This window comes from Peromyscus maniculatus, chromosome 3 (assembly GCF_049852395.1).
Source record: "Peromyscus maniculatus bairdii isolate BWxNUB_F1_BW_parent chromosome 3, HU_Pman_BW_mat_3.1, whole genome shotgun sequence".
Lineage (NCBI taxonomy): Eukaryota > Metazoa > Chordata > Mammalia > Rodentia > Cricetidae > Peromyscus > Peromyscus maniculatus.
Window position 1 is genome coordinate 160,378,947 of NC_134854.1, and position 20,116 is coordinate 160,399,062.

The 20,116-nt window shown below is 38.2% G+C and overlaps 1 protein-coding gene across 3 annotated transcripts in view; it reads right to left on the reverse strand.

Moving 5' to 3' along the window:
* Plcz1 (phospholipase C zeta 1) overlaps window positions 1-20,116 on the reverse strand; it is a 46,955-nt gene that overhangs the window by 15,591 nt on the left and 11,248 nt on the right. For all 3 annotated transcript variants that reach the window (XM_076568130.1, XM_076568131.1, XM_042274214.2), the window contains 6 exons: window positions 17,649-17,850; window positions 11,823-11,967; window positions 9,181-9,330; window positions 6,083-6,322; window positions 3,410-3,566; window positions 146-262 (listed from right to left, as the gene is read on the reverse strand). In XM_076568130.1, coding sequence (XP_076424245.1) covers window positions 146-262; window positions 3,410-3,566; window positions 6,083-6,322; window positions 9,181-9,330; window positions 11,823-11,967; window positions 17,649-17,850 — 1,011 coding nt within the window. The remainder of the gene's footprint in view (window positions 1-145; window positions 263-3,409; window positions 3,567-6,082; window positions 6,323-9,180; window positions 9,331-11,822; window positions 11,968-17,648; window positions 17,851-20,116) is intronic.

Consider the following 20,116-nt stretch of genomic DNA (forward strand, 5'->3'; position numbering starts at 1 on the left):
ACTTAAGCTCTAGAAACCAGTGACTTACCATGAGTGCCTGATCCCACTTCCAGAACCAAAACTTTTCCAGAAATGTCCATTAACTCACACAATGAGTTAATTTCTACTTACATTTGCAGATAGCTCATTATCCTATGTAACATACCCATCTGACAGCCTACATTCCAAAACTCTTGAGGGTTAAAATTAGAAGAGTCTGCTCTCATAAGTTTTGGGTAAACTCTGGTAATGAATGTCCTGGTGTGGAGAATGAATTCATGTGCTAAAAGAAGAAAAAAGTAATACAACTTTGTGAAGCATTTGTAATCAGTGAAACAAGCTATTTTTGTATATTACTCATATGTGTGAAACAATTCTTTGCATGTCCTTGACAAAAAAAAATTATCACAAAATAAAAGAGAATCCCATACATTTATGCTTGTAGAATAATTCATAATATTTTATAATAACTTCATGGAATAATTTATGTACATTGACTATATACTTGAACTATTTCACTTTTACACATCCAAATTAATTCCACATTAATACAAGAATAAACACAATTCCAAAATAAATTTTTTTAAGTAGCACATTTACCAATTTGGTTTTTTTACCCTCAATTTTCATATTGAGATGGACTCACATGTAAGTCATACAAGGCTGTGTGTTTCTAGTTAAATTAATTTAGCGATCTTTTCACATAATTATAGACTTTGGAGGGACCATCGAGTTATTGGCTTAGTCCCCAGACCTCTGGTCCAGCATCTTTCTTTTCAAGTGTATCCAATCTCTGCTTTCAACCTTCCATTTTATATCTCATATCTCTGTTGCTGGGCTATCTACTTGCTTGTAATATGTACATATGTATGTATGCATGCATATGTAACCAATATGTACTCTGTGTATTTCTGCTTGTCTATACCATTAGTGGCTTGGGATTAAAAACTAATTTGCATCCTTTACCATTTGACTGACATCCCTTTAGTTTTTTTTTTTTAACACAGATGCCATGTTTTCTTCAAGATTTTGCTTCTTTCACTGAACAGATCTCACTGCCACAACCATTTCTGACAGTATGACAATCAACATTGAGGGAAATGGTTGCTATGTATAGCCCATGGTATTTGCTAATGGGACAGAACTCTTTCCTCCTTGTCCTAAATATTATTCTTTAAGAAGTATTGCTAATTTAAAAGCCAAATGTTGTTTTGAAATCATGCTCCCTTCTGTTCTCTGAAGAAAGTCTATCTGTAAACACAATATGCACACTTGGGACCTAGAGCTTACCATCTACATAGTGACACATGAATGATAACTAAGGCTTCAGTAATGATAAACTCAGAGTGTTAACATGATTGGATTAAGAAACACCCAGGCATCAGTGAGGCACAACTACATGTGTGCCCATGAGGGTATTTCTACAGAGGATTAACTGAGAAAGATCCCCTTAATATGGGTGGCATCAATCCATGGACTAGGTTCTTGCATTGTTAATAAAAAGGAGAAATGAGGAAAGTCAATTGATCACAAACATCCATCTCTCTTGCTTCCTTATCTAAAGAGATGTGAGCAAGCAGCTGCTTCATGCACCCACCACCATGGAATTATAGCCATCATACTTTCAAGGCCAGGATGGACTATGTTTCCTCAAACTGTGAGTCACCTCAGCTTCCTTCCTGAAGTTGCTGCTTGTCAGGCACTTGGTTATGACAATGAGAAAAATAGCTAACACAGTCTTGTAATGTGGTATCCCTGTGTTGTTTCTGAAATTTGCCACCAGAAATTACACATAATTTATTACAAACGCACTTCATAGTCTTCCTAGAAACATATGGAAATCAAATAAAAAAAAGAGGAAACAAAACTACATACAATCTCATCACTCAATTAAGAATTACCAATAACTGAATGGTGTGTTTCTTTCCATTCTTTTCTATCTATATGCTAATTTTTCAAATGGATTTATGTTATGTATTCCCTTTTACTGGTTGCCTTTTTAAAAAAAACTTAACTGGAATAATGTGAAAATCATTCCATTTTTGATAACATTCCCAGATTTTATTTTTGTGATGTGTATAATGATAAATATAGTAATAGTAGGTATCTATGCAGTCAAACCTTTGCCACTGTTATTAATTATTTAATTACTGACTTTTGGTACAAGAAAAATGTTCTACTCTCTTTATGATGCTATGCACTATATCTGGGCTTACCCTTACCCAATCACTTTCTAAAATTGTTTATGTGTGTTTGTGTGTGTGAGAGAATTGTGACCACTCCCACTATGCCCAGAGTTCCTGTTCTTATAAATCTAAAAAGCTGCCCAACAGTTTGAGGTGTCAGATGCCAGCTAGTAAAGTAGGTCATCTTGACCACACTGTGCAGTAAGACATATACACAACTCAAGTTGGGGTGATCAGTCAGCAGATAAGAGTTCCTGCTGAACAAATATGCAGCCCCAAGTTTACATCCCCACTGCCCATATAAAAACCCAGCATGGCTACATGAGCACCTGTAGCCTCGGCGCTGCGGCAGGATGGGGATGCACTGGGTGGATCAGTGAAGCTTGCTGACTACCAGCTTAGCTCCAGGTTCAGTGAGAGATCCTGTCTCGAGGGAATCAGGCAGAGTGACACAGTAGGAACCTTATATCTTCAACTGGATTCTGCATGATCACAAGTTCATACATCCACATATACATATCAGTCTCCTCTCTCTCTCTCTCTCTCTCTCTCTCTCTCTCTCTCTCTCTCTCTCTCTCTCTCTCTCTTTCTCTCTCTCTCTAATGGTTTCATAAAATATTCCTTCTTGTTCCATTCTACTCTGTTTTTTTTTCATTCCACACCATTGAATAGTACTCTATCTTTTATTTATCAGACCCTCCGCTGCTGTGCAATGCACCTTTCCAAAGCATGCAGTAATTCAGGCCACTCTTGGATTGCAGCCTGCTTCTGCTGACACTTTCTCCGAGGGAAACCCCAAGTGTTTGACAGTGAGCCCTGTCACTCAGCACTCCGTAGTGCCATCTGCTCACCACAGATTTGCCCACAGAAGGGTCCACACTTCACACTCTCAATTCAAATGTCATGACTTAAAGAAGGCACTTAAAGCAAAATGTTGACACACCTTTAATCCCAGCACTTGGTAGGCAGAGGTAGGTAGGTCTCTGTGAGTTCATGGCCAGCCTGCTCTACAGTGTGTTTCAGGCCAGCCAGGACTCCATAATTATACCTTGTCTAAAAAATCAAGGCAAAGTTTTGTGATGTGAAAGAATGCAATTCAAAAATACAACCCCTTCAATTTTAATATAACCCCTAATAATTTAATAAGAATATATATTCATAAATATGCTCAACCCATGTTAACCCCCCTAGCAGTGAATAAAATTAACTTAAATACTCTATCCTTTGGAGTTTTTAGCATTTACCTCTCAGTTTTGAAAGTTTTCGAGCTCGAGACTCCCCAATAGAATTATTCTCATTAAATTGCTGATAGAGTCTTGAATGTTGTAAGCTCCGGAACTTCTCGGCTTTAGTATAAATGACAAGATCAGATAAGGCCAGAGCTATTCTTAGCTTCCTGCTCTAAAAATAAAATGCAGTGGTTTCACATTTTTACACTAATCATTTGAAAAGTTCCTTTTCTAATAACAAAAATATGCTTTTAAAGAGATCATTTCAGTTTATTCTTAAGCTTATTTCTCCCAAAATCCTTTGGACTAAGTCAATGTGATTGTTCTTATGACCACAATATTTAATAATCATATGGACTAGACTGAACTTAAAAATCTAGTTAATGTTTCAAGATCTGAGAATAGTAATGTTTACTATTTTCTCACCCCCCCAATCTCATCTTATTCTCATAAATTTTACAAATTTAAAAACTGTAATCACGAATATATCTCCAGTTTGTTCTGACATTTGGGGAGAGTTTCTGTTGTGTAGTAGATATTTGCTCCTCCACTGCAGTTCTCCCAGTCACTTCCCAGGTTTGTGAAAAACAGCCCTTACTCATGCTCCTGCTACACATTAGTATTTAAGTTAGTACATAAATGATAGATTTCTTCATGACATCCTGACACATATGTATTATTATACTTTGCTCAAACTCATCTATCTCCCACACTGCCCTCCCCGTGATCCCTCTGGCTGCCTCCTGTTCTTCCCCTCCTCAATTTTTATGTCACGTGGATTCTACTATCTTCCCCTAGTCCCATTTCAATCCTTTATATTTCTTCATCCTCTTTAGTAGTCCTCTTCCTACTTTTGAGTCGTATGTGTGCGTGCGCGTGCGTGCGTGTGTGTGTGTGTGTGTGTGTGTGTGTGTGTGTGTGTAGATGTGCATAAATTTGAATATTGATTTCCATATCAGAAAGAACATGCAGTGTTTGCCTGAGCCTGGCTGCTCTCCTGTAGTATAATGATCCCCAGCTCAAAGACAGTAGGTGTCAAGAAATAAAGAAGACCAAAGCAAACTAGGATGCCTCCATCATCCCTCTGCAAGGCTCAGGGAGCACTTCAGAAGGGGAAGCAGAAAGATTATAGGAGCCAGAGGTCAGGAACATTGCTGAGAAATAATGTTTTCCAGACACAGCACGGCCGCTGCACCAGCGAACCCACAGCAGGTGTGGTTGCCTGCACAAGCCCCCCACAAGATCAAGGCGGCCAGAATTCTACCAAGAAGAGGGTAGGAGCACCTGTGGCTCTATTAGCAGTGGAGGATCACGGAAGGAAAGAAAGCCAGTTTTCTTCAGCAGTGTGGCAGTGAGAGGTTGCTCTACACCCATGAGCATATAGATGAAGATACTAGATGAACATACAAGATCAACACACAGGCAGCATTAGTTGGACTACAAGGAGGAGAGGGAAGGAAGGAAAGAAGGAGGAGGGAGAGGAAGAGGAGGAAGAAGAATTCACTAAGTGGGAGGAGTGTATGTGGGGGCAATGAAAGGAGGTGCAAGGGAAACACGGAGTGGATATGACCTAAACATATTGTGTCTGTGTATGAAATTACAAAAAAATAAAAATTTAAGATGATAAAAAATAGAAACACATATCAAAGACCCGCAACTGAAAAATAATGGAAATCCAGTCAATTTAAAAGATAAGACAGAATTTGATGAAGTGGAAACTAAAAATTGACACATAGAACCCATCAAACAAAACGTTAGCTCTTTGAAAAAATAAACCAGATCAACAAACCTCTATCCAAACTAATCAAAAGAGAGGATATCAGAAGAATAAAGTTAGAGACATAGAGGGTGTTACAACAGAGTCTGGTGAGGTACAAGGGAATTATTATTATTATTAGGAATACTTTGAAAACTTAAATTCAAAAGAAAAATCTAGAAGAAATTGACAGATTCCTAGATGCATAATGCTTCTCCATGTTTAAATACAAATCATTCCACAAGGTCTTCCCAGACAGAGCTGACCACTATAGTATCAGCAAACTGATGCAAATGGACAGACCATGGGAGACATTCAAAACAAAATGTCTCTCTCTTAGATAGGCATGCACTGTGTTTGATCCTATAAAGTATACAAAGCTGAATTTTTGCACTAATCATCCCCAAATACAGAGAAAGCAGGACCAAAGATGCACAAAGAAGTCTGGCTACCTGATTTGAAACACTACATCAAGCCATCCCTCAATTAAGATTTGTTCATGCAAGGGAGGAAATAAGATCTCATCTCATGGATACTAGCATATAACACAATGCATGCATTTTAATATAATATTATATGTAATACTAATGCATACCATACTGTGCAGCATTAACATTGACTCTGTTGCTTCTGTCTCTGCTGCAGGACAGAGAAATTGTGTTATTTACCTCTGCATCCTTTCTACTCTGTAAATGCCTATTACTTAAGAGCTTTATTCCATCGAAAGCATTTTAGAAAAAGCTACCTCAGAAAGAGAGAGAGATTTCAAATGTTCTTATCCACTGCCAACCTCTTTCAGATAAGATTTTAAATTGGACTCAAGTTCTCATTAAGAGGAAGCTGACTCCCTTACATAAAATTATTTCAGCTCTCCACTGACAACATTAGAAAGCTTTGATAGCTTGTAAGATTCTCAAAAAACATGTTCTCACCTTTTTGGTGGCAAGTACTCCTCCGGTCAGCTTTGAGAGACTTATGTCCTTTGCCTTCTGGAGCCGTGAGAAAAAGATGTCTTGTGTTTCTGGTCCACTTATTAATTCACCATCATCATCTTCATATATCTCTTCTTCTAACTCTAACACCTGGCCCTGTTTTTTAGTCCCCTTCCTCTCACGGGTTTCCAATAAGGTTCCTATTTTTTTATTTTTCACTAATATTTTGAATTTTAGTGCCTATAAAAACAATTGGAAACAGACCAGATTTACAAGTAAGTCATCACTGCAAACTTGAGAGGTACCCCAACATATATACAATAAAAAGAAAGCAGGACTGAGTCTGGGAATTCACCTACAGTAGCAAGATATGGCAGGGACCTCATTGTGTTTTAGAACGCTATTCATGCTCATTAGGACCAGCAGTATTATAGTACTGACCATAACTCACCATAAAAGAAGCCTCCTGGGACTTACCATAAGTGATCTTTTTTATATTCCACAAATTGCTACTAATTGATAAGTTTGAAATAGGTTGAAAAGTGTATTATTGTGCATTGAAATGTCATATTGTTGAAGACAAAAGATTACAACTTCTGGCAGTAGATAACCATACTCTTATCCAACAATAAAAGCATCCAATGAGAGCAGGTATATAAAAATGTCCATCAGCCTGTCTGACATCCAATATGGATTGCATTCAAAACATCTAAGGCTTCTTCAGTTGAAACTCATGCACGTATCAATGACTTCGTATTTCCAGTCCATCAAATCACAGATGTAACAAAATTTACCACACCGGGAAGAGTCATTAGCTCTGAATTCAAAGCCTTCTTCATTTCTCAACTATCTCCGCCCTTTTCAACAATTTATTAATATATTTGAGTGCCTGCTATATCACCATATCACATAAAATACTGAAATACACGTTCTGAAGTAAAGCTTGCCCCTAAGGAATCCTTAGTCTTCCTTTCTTCTGTCAGATTCATACCTTGAGTCTTCTCTTTTATGACGGCCCTTACATTACTCTCTAATGTGGAGTTTACCAAAATGTATTCTGTGCCCGCACACCAAAGGCACTATGAATGATGCTTGCTAAAGAGACACATTTTGGGTATGTACTTCACAATTAAGAAGTCAAAATCTTAAATCATCTTTCATGACTCAAATGTCCATTACCTGCATGCAGTCCTTCCACATCACATCGTGTTAACCCTTTTTAGTTCCCCACTGGACACCTGAATCATGAATGAGAATACAAAGCTAATTGTTTTCCTAGTCTTAATTCTGTTGTGGATTTTTTCCATTCCTTTTGGTGGTGGATAAATTCATAAAAAATGCAATTCATAGTGAAAGTGTAAAATCCAGCATGACTCTCCACAGCTTCAGAATGGCTATCCTAACTGTACAGGAATTGGTTGACACCTATGGACTCTGAGTTAAAGTCTTAACAAAAGCTTTTTAAATCTAAAATTGTGGGACTGAAATAAGGCTAAGTTACCAAGTTCCCAGGTAATTATCTCTCACACTGAAGACTGAACACAGTGAGAAAAAGGAACTTTCTCTCTAATCACTCATTGATTCCTCAGAAGTCACCCCCCTACAGCAATGTGGGAGCTGAAGCCTCCTGAAAGCCATGGAGTAGAAAGCAAGAAAAAAAGACATGCTAACAGGATGCAATATTCATAGAGGGTTATTTAAATTTTTCCCAGGATTGGATCATGGCTCTGAAGTTACATCTTGGGTGATTTATGTCCAGCATTTTGCATAAGTTCTTACAACTTTTATCAATTAAGCATGCTTAGCCTTAGAGCATTCTTCCGAGGTAAAAGAATCATGATTTTTCCACTCACCAATAAGTTTATGTTGTCTGTCTTAGTTGTATCATGTGAGCACATTCATTTTTTAAATTTTTCATTCATTTAAACAACATGAGGAAAAATATTCAAATATCACAAAAATAATGCTATATTACCAAAACTTTAGTCACATCAAAACTCAAGTATTGATTGTTAGAAAATACTATTGAGGAAAAAGAAAGGTCACTTATCATTTTATGGCATTGGGAGTTATAGGTCAGCCACAGAAATCTAAGAGAAGTGTGTTTGAGAGAGCAGGTCACACTGTGTCTATGCCTAAAGCAATGTTGGAACAGAAGGCAGCATTTTAAGGTAAGAAATGAGCAGAGAAGACTTGGGTCCTGTGTGTTGCTGAGGAAACAGATTGTGTGTGTTCTAAGACAAACCCAGTGGGATCCATCAATAGAAGGACTGATGGTGACGTGGTTGAGCAGCTCTCTGGGGCAGGCAAAGAGGAGATAGACAGAAGGGAGTCCTAGGGGCTGACTTAAAAGAAGGGGAGTTTACTCCCTGCCTGCTGATATTTCAAGTATGGATTCTGTTACAACCTGGGTATCTCACCTCTTTCTTAACATTTTGCCTATAAAGTATATCAAACTCTTGAGGTTTTACATTAAAATGCCTCCATAGGTTGCACTCATGGATGAAGTAAAGCATATCACCAAAAATGGATTCTACATCTATCTCTGCTTTTGGTTCTTTTCCTGTTACTGTTCTAAAATATCTTGACCAATCCACTTAAAGGAGGAAGGATTTATCTCAGGTCACAGTTCCACATCACAGTCCATCACAGCAGGGAAGTCACAGCAGCTGCAGGAAGTCGAGGGAGCTGGTCACACGAATGCATGCATGCCAGTGCTCAGCTTTGTCAGTTAGAACAGGTTCCATTCACGAGATGGCTCTTGCCACATCAGTTAATGCAAGCAAGGCAATCCCCCAACAAAAGCATGCCCAGAGTCCAACCTCCCAGGAGATTCTAGATTATGTCAAGTTGACAATTAGCAGAAACCACCAGTTTCTATGAATGTCCTTCATTTACATGTTCTCTTCCTTCACCAACATCACTTAAACTTAACAGAGCATTTCTTAGACAACATGTAGCAAAGCACCTTCTCTGTCAAATGATCAAAACCAAGCATCTGTGCTGGTCTCTAACCTACTCGAGAAGGTGACCACAATGTTCTTTGTTTTTTGTTTTTATTTTTTTCCTTCATCTGGGCATCTCAGACAAAGCATTACCTCTGGAGACGGTAGTCTATCTGGAAACTCATCAAGCATATCGGAGAGCAGGAAGTCTCCAAAGGTACTCTGCAGAATGTCAGCCATCACTTCCTGCTGGCCAGGCGAGCAGTGGTTCTCCAAGGACAGCACCACTGGGTACTCAGATGACTAGAATATGAACCATTGCTATGGTTACGCATCAGAACTTTTAAATTGCCCTAATGCAATTCATCTAAACATTTTATCTCAAAATTCACCTCCAAGAGTCTTTGCAAAATAAGCGTGCTTTAAATTGAAAATCATCTTTTCAACTGACAAAGCAAAAACCTCCATAAAGAATATTCACCAGGCTTGGGGGCTTAGGCTTGTAATCTCAATTCATCAGGAGGCTGAGGGGAAAAGCACCCACACTCAAGGCTAGCCTGGGCTAAAGAATCTAAGGGCAGCCTTGACAACCAAGTAAGAACTGGAGTTAAAATAAAAGGTAAAAATAGAGGTGGAGATATAGCTCATTGGTAGAGCCTTTGCCTAGCATGCACAAAACCCTGGCTTCAATCTCAGTGCTCAATCCTGGCCTCAAAAGATTTGTGAAGCTGTATATTACCATAGAAACTGCTGTAACATATTCTTATGGGAAGAAAACTTACCTAGAAGACCTTGGGTGTTGAAAGTCCCCCAAAGGTGAGGGTGGATTGCTTAATTAACAAAATAATGGGTTTTATTATAATACTCTCATGGATGTCCATCACTGTACATTGTAATATGTCTATATTCACACATATTATAGGCTATTCACCATAAATGAAATTTCTTTTTAAATTTCATTTTCACCTAGGTTATTGATTTAAAAATGTTATTAATTTTTATTCTATAAATTTACTGAATTCATTTACTAGTTCTCATAATTGTTTGTGAGATGTTTGGGTGTTTTTTTTTTATTTGTTATCATGTCACCTGAAAATAGAGAAAATTTTATTTCTTCCTTCATAATTTTAGTGTCTTTTACTAATCTATTTCTATGCTTATACTTATTTAGTATGTGTGTGCACACACATGTATGTGCACGCCCTTACCATACACATGTGTGGAGGTCAGAGGACAATGTGAAGAGTGTTTCCTTCTTCTACCATGTGGGTTCAGGGATCTAACTCAGTTTGCCAGGCTTGGTGGCCCAAACCTTTACACACTGAGCCGTCTCACCAACCCATCCTTTTATTATTCTTGTCCAATTGCTCATCTCTGTTCTTTGGAGTCTTAGAAAATTTAGACTTTTACATCCTTGTGAGGACTTTGAACTTTAAGACTGTATCTATTACCTTGTAGTATCTAGTTATCCTAAACTAAGTGAGGGATGTCATTCAAACATTTAGGAAGAGCATTTTAGACAAATGGAGCATTAAATACAAAGATTTTAGATGTATCTGAAAAACAAAACAAAACCCTGATGAAACAGAGGAGTTCAGAGGTCACAGAAAACTAGTCACCTGGGACCTTGTGAGTCAAAGGTGGAGTCTAGTTTTTGTTCTGAAAACCTTTAGAAGTGGTAATGATGTGGCTCTGATGCACATGATGGATAAGAAATAAATATAACCCAATTTCTAGTTTATGTTTACAGATTAAGTGATGTATTCAGAGGGGAACATTGAGTTTATTGAACCTTCAGGTTTCCTTTTGTATGTACATGTTTAGTTAATCTCCACCCCACCCTCCGCCAGAGCTGAGGACCAAACCCAGGGCCTTGTGCTTGCTAGGCAAGCGCTCTACCACTGAGCTAAATCCCCAACCCCTGTTCATGTTTATTAAGTAATTACTGAGGAGGATTTAGTTAAATCTTTTGATGGTACAACAGTTGTCATTTTTTTTCTTTCTGGTTTTTCGAGACAGGGTTTCTCTGTGTAACAGCACTGGCTGTCCTGAAACTCTCTCTGTAGGTCAGGCTGGCCTCAAACTTACAGAGATCCACCTGCCTCTGCCTCCCAAGTGCTAGGATTAAAGGCATGTGCCACCATGTTCTGCCCAACAGTTTCAATTCTTAAGAAAATAAATCAGCTATATTAAATTTCACAACAGATTATCTAAAGTTACACCATTAGCCAGCTTAGAAAATGGAGCCAAGTATTGCTCAACACTCCTTTAAAAACTGTATGAGAGATTGCTCAAATCAGCCCAAATCAGATCAGACTTGTCAAGTGAAGTTAGATCTTTGCATCTGTAACTAATGAATTAGTCAATCTAAACTTGAAAGTATACTTCAGAACACTATTTGTTATTATCATTGCTGTTGTAAATAACTTCAGCAATGAAGATGATGCACAGTTGACACATTTTATTTTTGTCTTAAAAGTAAAATATTTGGGCATGGGCAAAATGGTCATTATTGTCTAGACTGGTATATCTCAAACTTTGGGTTTATGACACATCAGAAAAATAAATATATTTCTTAGCATAACACAACACACACAAGACTGAACAAGAGGTCCCATGAACACTCACTACCTTTCACTTTGATAAATGTACCTTTAGCTACTAACAACAACCACATGGATTTGGCTGCCTATTGTAGCTCACAATTTAAAATGTCACAGGTTTAAAGAAAGGTCACACTTTGCAGAATTTGGGAGCAGTAAATCTAAATGACTGTAGCAGAGACATGCACATACCATGAAGGCGTACTTGTTTATTGCTTGGATAACAGTTTTGAAGAGAAGCTTGCTGGTCAATGTGTAACCGTGGTACACAATAGGTTCATTTTGTGCCCCATCCCAGCAGTCAATTTCCAGACAGCGGCAGCCTTTCACAAGAGCACTAACAAAAGTTAAGCAAAATAGTGTCATATCCAGACCATGAACAATGGGTAGAATAAGATCAAATATTCAGACTTTTAAAATAAATATATAAGCCAGTCTGCAATAGAGAAAAGTTTTGAACCTTAGAAAATTGCAACCTTATAAAGTAGAAACATTCTCTTCATGTCATACAAACAGACTGGTTCTCCTGGGTCAACCATTTTACTCTGTATTGATCTCTTTACAAAGCTTATATGTACTAGGGTGGAAAAGATGGCTACCTCCAGTTACACTTCTGAAGCTTTATGCCCCCAACACAAACAGTATTGCTAATGGTGCTATGGCTGTTGACTTTGTCATCCTTGTGCTATATATACAAAGGCATCTGGAAATAGTAAAATACATTAATAAGATTGTATCTGATTCTTTTCATCACACTAAGTTTGGGGGAGTGTACTACATGGTGAGAAGGGGAAGGAGAAAAGAAATATCATGGCTTGTGCAAGTGGAAAAGAGTGAGCTTGACAGCCCAGTAAACATGTTTGACTGTCTCATGTCACCTCATGCAGGGACCACTGGAGCCCTATTCCAGCTATACAAAACAAGAAGTCTGCATACCTGCTCATCTATGCCGCTTTGACTCAATTTCTTTGGAGAAAATTTTGAGTGACTGTTTCAGAATGCACAAATTTCACAGCTTTCTCCAAACTGAGGAAAATAGATTCCCACTTCTACTCAGATCTAAAACTAATTTGATTTTCCATCTATCAAATAAATCGGCTTCTTGATCTATGCATAAATTCTATCTTGGGTTCTGAAGTCAGTTGCACCCACTGGGTTTAAATGGATTTTCAGTGTTCTTACCCAGAGAGTGACTGACACTTTAATAAACATATACCTTTATTTAAACCATGGCAACTGAAGCAGATGGCATTCAGATTTTTCACTGAGTTGATAATGGTGAAGGTGCATGAAGAGAGCTGTTGCTAAGGTCTTCAGGGATAGCCTTGAGCAGTCTTTTACATCAGTGTGAAATAGGTTGGGCTTTTACCAGAGTTTACTATAATTTCTTGATTTAGTTGCAAAAAAAAAAAATGTTTTACTGTGGTGGGGATACAGCTCAGTGGCAGGGTGCTTTCTAAGCTGCACAAAGCCTTAGCTCAATCCTCAGGATTACAAAAGGTATGTTTAGGGAGTCATTCAAATGTGCATAATAGAAATAAGATTTTTATTTCACATGTACACACAGTTGCTTAGAACTAAATACACCTTCCTTCTTTTGTTTTCCTGTGTTCATGTCCTGATGGGGACTAACATATGCTAACACAAAGGCCAACACCACTGACACAGTGCAAAAGTATGGCATCCTGCCAGAGGTTAGACTCCCACTGTATCCATTGTTCATTATGCTCTGAGTTCCATGAAAATGGGAAGCTACACACTCATAAAAACTGTCTGACACAGAATTAACAATCCATTGGTGTTCTGTATTTATATGAGAAAATGACAGGAGTCCTGGTGCCTAAGAAGAAAAGGAAAGGAGATAGAACTAAACTACATATTTGGAGGAGACAAAGCTGCATAAAACCAGGCTGAGTTGAAGCACCAGAGTCCTAAAAGGTACTCACTTACTTGAGAATGGGTTAAGCAATTCTCTTGTCTAAGCATAGAACTACTCTCTCCACAAAGAAAAGACTGAAGGCTGACTTTTTCAGAAGAGTCTTATGTTATCTGTTTTGACTAGGTGGCAAGTTCCCAGGTGGAGGTGTATTGAATCCCAGAAGATGTCTAGCAATGTCCAGAGGTGGTTTTGGTGGCCACAACTGAAGACAGTGATAAGATTTAAGCAGACACCTTGGAGGTGCATGCAGGAATGTGGGTAAACATCCTACTATGTGGAGCATGGACCTCTCCCACCAAGGGTCATTTGATTCAAACATGAGAGTGTGGGAAAGGCTGGCTCCACGTTGTAGTAGCATGGGCGGGAGACTGTGGATTGATAGACATTGATCATATGCTGCATTCAGGGAAACAATGAGATTGTGTGTTCCCTGGGAAATAACAGATAAATGATGGGAGGAACCTGAGACCCAGGACAGCTGAGCAAAAGAGAATGGATGGATTTTCTATATCTTGGAGGCATCACCAAGACCATCTTTCTTGGCCGTTCTGGGGGTTTAGGGAACTGTTTAGTTTTTCATGCATACCTCTCTGTGGTGGTGTGGTGATGGACCATAATGGAAAGCTGCAGAGCTGTGGTCTGTGGGAACCTGTCTGGAGGGCTCTGAGAGAACTGATTAACCAACATTAATCTTTACAGAGGCAGCTAAGGCACTGTCAAATTTTAGGAACATTAAACTGGGCTAAGTTTGTAGAATTATAAATGAACATGTTTCTAAATTTTTTACAGATATTTAGATTTTTAAGTTAGAAAAGGTGGAACCTTTACTTGTACTGTTTCCTAATTCCCATGATAGAACATCTGCTTTGCCTTCCTTTTAGGAATTATCAAACCAAACTATGCTGTACTCTTCCATACAGAATATCCATTCTCTAAAGTTCTGTTGGGCAATGAACTTGAACTCCTCTGTATCAGCACTGTCTAAGACTTGATGTGGAAGAAAACTTTTGACAAAGATTTGTCAACAATACTGATTCTCACTGCTTCTCTAGACTGTTTCAATTTTACCCATAATTGAACCAACCTTTACAAAAACTGCACATTCTGAACTTACCATTTGGTTCCTACTAAGAAAGTTTTAAGTGGGTTGTACTGTCTGGTGCTAGACATTTTTTTCCTGAGGCATGTGATCTGTTTGTTAGTCACTCTGGTTCTTTTGTGAGAATAAAGGGATGTCATTTCTCATTCACTAGGGGAATATTCTCTCTCTTAGTAGCCATGTTATCTTCGGGTCACTATAAATCTTATAGCTAGTTCTCTTCTCCCTTAGTTTCAACTGCTAGAGGTCCTTTGATTGGGTACTCTAGCATGTGTACAAGACTTTGTGGCATGAAACTCCTACTCTTAACTTTATTTCATCTATTAATCTTTAAAATCTCCCTTAGATACTGCCTAGACAACAGTATAAAATACTATGTTTTTTATTTATGGGAAATTACTTTCTATTGTGTGAACGGTATTCTTTTATTTGTAAATGAATTTCAACTGCAAAAAAAAGATCTGGATTGGGGCTAGGGCATGTAGCTTAGTTGGCAATGTGCTCGCTCTCACCTCACGCAGGAGGCCCTGGATCCTATCTCCTGCACAATATCAACCATGCATGTCAAAAAACACTTATGATCTCAGCACATAAGGAGTATCAGAAGTTCAAGGCCATCCTCAACTATATCATAAGTTAGAGGTCAGTCTGGGATACTTGAGACCCTGTCTCAAAAAACAGCCCTCATATTTGGAGAGCTTTTGGTGAATTAAAATGTTTAATGTTAAATATGGTGTTGCTGGCTTTTTATTTTAAAGATGAAGTAGATATGTGTGAAGGTCGTAACTGTCATGTGATGAAGAGGGGAGAGGAGAGAGAGGTAAGAAGAGGACCAGAAACTCACACACTCACTCTGGTATACTGCTTTTATCATTTGCAGAGAACAAAGACATTTGGAAGCATGCTCTAATGCTTATCTTCCAAAGGTGTTTTGAAGGAACAAGAGAAGAAATGCAACTAAACACAAACCCAGATTTTTTTTTCAGCTGATTGGAGCAGTTCTTGGAATTCAGAAGTAATTTCCTGTATATCTGAATAGATGCAGTTTGAACTTATTTCTTTCCTTAAAAAAACTGGAATAGTATCAAAATTTCTAACATAAAGTTGTAACTAGTAGGACTATACTGGATTCTTAAATGATAAGATTGTTGAATTTCATTTTTAAGTTATTACTTATGTTTTAATTTGGACACACATCAATTTATTTATAGTTTTATGTTATTGTAGGATTCTATCCTCCCTATATGATATTTTCCTTAAACAACATTATTCAGTCTCATAGTTTTAAATATTACCTATAAACCCATGGCTTCCAATTACATTCTTCCAGCTTGAAGGTTTTTCTGAACTACAAACTCCCATTACACTCATCTGCCTACTTGACAAGGGCCTTGTGCAACAGTTTGGTGTCACAAAGTCGGCACAGAAGCCCTGACTCTCTCGCTTCGACCACGCACTCCACAATGAGCCTTCTGAGTAAGCATCAACACCTCAGTCAACAGTCTCCCTACAGGCTTGGCTGCTGGGCCAAGCAACCTGATTTCTCTCCCTCACTTACCCTGCCTTCCACATGACCTGTCATACTTTCATGGTTCTGCCTCCTCAAAGCATTCAGCTTTTTATCATCTTGGCTTTTCCCCCATGTCTTCACCATCTACAATCATCATCACCCAGTACGTTGTACCTATCCTGCTCCTAGGGTGTCAAAGTGTGATGCTGTCTCAGGAAAATCTCATTGATGATTCCCCCACCTTTCCATGATCAATAAGGCCTTCATAAACTGACCCTCCTCCCCAAACCCAAACCCTTCATTTACCACACACCTGTGGCCAGATGTTTTCGCTAACTTCTAAGATTTGAATATGCCAAGTCTTATTATTTCTCCATTCTTTCATGTCTCCCTCTTTGTCCTCAGCCAGGATAGTTGAGAAACCTTTTCTGATAACGTTAAGTAACACCCTGAAGCCTACATTGCACTCTCTTATGTTGTTCAGTTTATCTTTTTCATAAGTCTCATCAGCCCCTGAAAATACTCATTTACCTTTTTTATCTGCCAATTCTCATGAATTTGTATAAAAACAATGAGGCCTCTAGAAATTCTCATTCCCCGCTAGATCTCTGCTGACTAAGCTGGACCCACTGTTACAGCACTGTGTCTTATAGGATACAAAGGTGGAGTTACCAAATGGCCTGATTTAATCTCTGTAAATTATTTAACATATTGATTCATAAAAACCACTGTAGAACACCAAACCACACAACTTACTATATTTATGAATTGGCTTTACTAAAAACATTGTGTCCTGATGTCTAAGAACTGATACTAAGTATATTTGTTAAAATCTGGTGTATTCCAAATAAGCATAACAATCATATTTCCCTATAAGAAATGTACAAATTGGTCAAGAAACTTCAGAGAGTGTAGACACATGGAGCAGAGGTCAGCAGGAAGGACCAGAGGGGAAACCTGTGATGTTAACATACACAGTATGTTGTATTTCCATTTCATCCAAAGGAAAGATCATCAATGTAGGAACAAACTACAGTTCCTAGTCCCTTTAAGTTTTGTTTTCATGCACAATCGCCTTATAACTCAGCACTCTTACTGAGTCAGTACGACAGCAGCTTTATATGCAGGAGACTTAAAAGTCAAAGTAGCTGATTGTGGTGGCACATTCAGGTGTGATATGCTGAAGAGGCAGAGGCAGGAGGATCATGGGTTCAAGGACAGCCTGGGCTAAAGATTCTAGTGGCTGAAAAGATGGCACCGAGGTCAAGAGCACACATGGTTCTTGCAGGAACCAGAGTTTGACTCCCAGCTCTCACAACCAGTGGCTCACTCCAGCTCCTTGGAGATCCAACACCCTCTTCTAGCCTCTGTGAACACCTACATTCATCTGCACAGAACTATACACAAACACATACACATAAACTTAATGAAAAATGAAAATAAACTTTTTTAAAGAATCAAAATAAATACCTTACATATCCCCAAATGTCACTTGCTCCCACTAATTGATCAGATATCAAATATGTGTTGTGAGAAGATGAAATAAAATAATTATTTAACGGCTGATTCATATCTTGATAGACTGTTTTACACTTTTCTTTAAATAGCAGACATTCTGGTGAAGACATATATCTTGCAAAACCTTCAAAGGACATCTGCCCTTTATTCTTCACTATAAAAAATAAGTAAAAAGGATGCAGACATACCATTAGTAACTTACAAGTCTTATATCTCATTTGTAAACCTAGTGGTAGAACATATTTATAAAATAGATATTTAGAATTAATATTAATAAATTTCTAAATCTTTTCTGGGAAATAAACTCATCTTATCTATGTGTGTGTCTGTGTCTGGTTGTCTATATAGACACCACATATATGTAGGTACCTGCAGAGGCCAGAAGAGGGCACTGGATCCCTTGGAACTGCAGTTATAGATGGTTGTGAGCCACAGTATAGGTGCTGGGAATCTAACTCGAGTCCTCTGGAAGAGCAGCAAGTGCTCTTAACCTCTGAGCCATCTCTTCAGCCTTGAGAAACAATTTTTTCTAGTTCTTTTCATTCTACCGCATCAACAGTTACACATGTATTATTCTATTACCTTTGATTATTGTTTTATCTTATAACTATACACAAGTATGGCTGTTATAGGTTACTGAACTTCTGTTTTGGATAACAGTCTATGGGCCGACCACTGTGGTACCCAGAAACCAGCCCCTGTTGACTTTCCAGTCACTGTCCCAACTCGGTGTGTGGAGACATAAAGCACAGATTAGTTTTCCTTTTGTACTTTGTGTGGATGGATTCACACAATGTGCTTTTTGTTGGTTTGGTTGGTCTTTTAAGATTTTTAAATTTTTTATTTATGTGTATGTACATGTGTCTAAGTGTGTATATGTACACATGAGAGTAAGTTTATGCTTTTTAAAGATGTTTCTTTTATTCATGGGTGTGTGTGTGTGTGTGTCTGTGTGTGTCTGTGTATATGCCCACATATATGCAGATGCCTATGGATGCCAAAAGAGGGTGTCAGATTCCCTGTAGCTGGAGTTATAGGCAGTGTGGGTACTGGGAACCAAACTCTGGTCTTCTACAAGAGCAACAAGTGTCTTAAATCACTGATCCATCTGTCCAGCCCAGTACGCTAGTTTTTGTTGTTGTTTTTTTTTTTTGTGTGTGTGTGTGTGTTTTACTTTCTTTGTGAGGTTTATTCCTGTGGTTACCTATAGTCACACATGACTCATTTCCATGCTTCCTATAGAATTCCATCAGGCGAGTGTACTATGCCTTATTCCTGTGTTCCATCCTTCATGAGCATGTGATTTCCCATGAGAAGCTGTCACAAAAATTTCTGCTGTAAACAGTGAGTACATGTACTGGGCTGTGAATATGCATTTCTGCTCTGTGCAGGCCCATACTATGATCACCTACAGCTAATTAAGTCTCAGCTTTTTACTCACTATAATGTGCACAGTGCACCTGTGCTCTGGATCCAGAAAGCTGGGTTTTGAATGTATTTGTTTGTCATGTACTACTTTAGAGTTGGGCCTTTCACTTTAGAGTTGGGCCTTTCACTTTAGAGCCTGGGCCTTTCATTTTGACTAGTGTCTGCTCCTTTTACTTTAAACTAGAGTCTAGGTCTTTGAAACCAAGTTAATTTCTAGAAATTAGTCCTGAAGAAGACAAAATCTAGATAAAAAGTGGTGTGCATACATACTAGCATTAGCATTGTTTATGAAAGCAGAATAAATAGGAGAAAGGAAAAAATGAAAGCTCAAGGTTTGGGACAGTGCAAAGTAGCCATTAAAAATGGTGTATCATAAGAATATAGTGATATAAGCCAGCCAATGTTTATGATAGAATAAAAGTGTAAAGACAGCTTTCAAAACACTGTCACTAAAAGAAAAGCAAACAAAAAAATATCCTGCTGTTCCTATTTTAGCCAAAACATAAAAATCTAGAAGAAAACACATAAAATTTTATAGACACACAAACTGTTTCAAAGCCATATAAACTCAAGAATATGGGGATTTTCAGAACAAAAGCATCATGCAACTTAACAACTATAGTTTGCATTAATTTATTCATTAGATTTGGCTTGTAGTCCTTTTGAGCTACTGAATAGTTAAGTAAATGTATTTGATAATAGAATACAAAAATGAAAGACTAGGGAAATGCCTCAGTTGGTAAAGTGCTGTTCAAGCACCAAGACCTGAGTTCAAACTCCAACACTCGTGTTAGAAATAAAAGACATGTCTTTAGTCCCAGCACTGTGGAGGCAAAGACTGAAGGATCCCTGGGCCATGATGGTCAAATGCCCAGCCAAACTACTGAGCTCCAGATTGTGTTAGAGACCCTGCCTCAAAAAATACAGTGGAGAGCAACTGGGGATGACACCCAACATTAACCTCTGCACACACATCTGCACATATGAACACA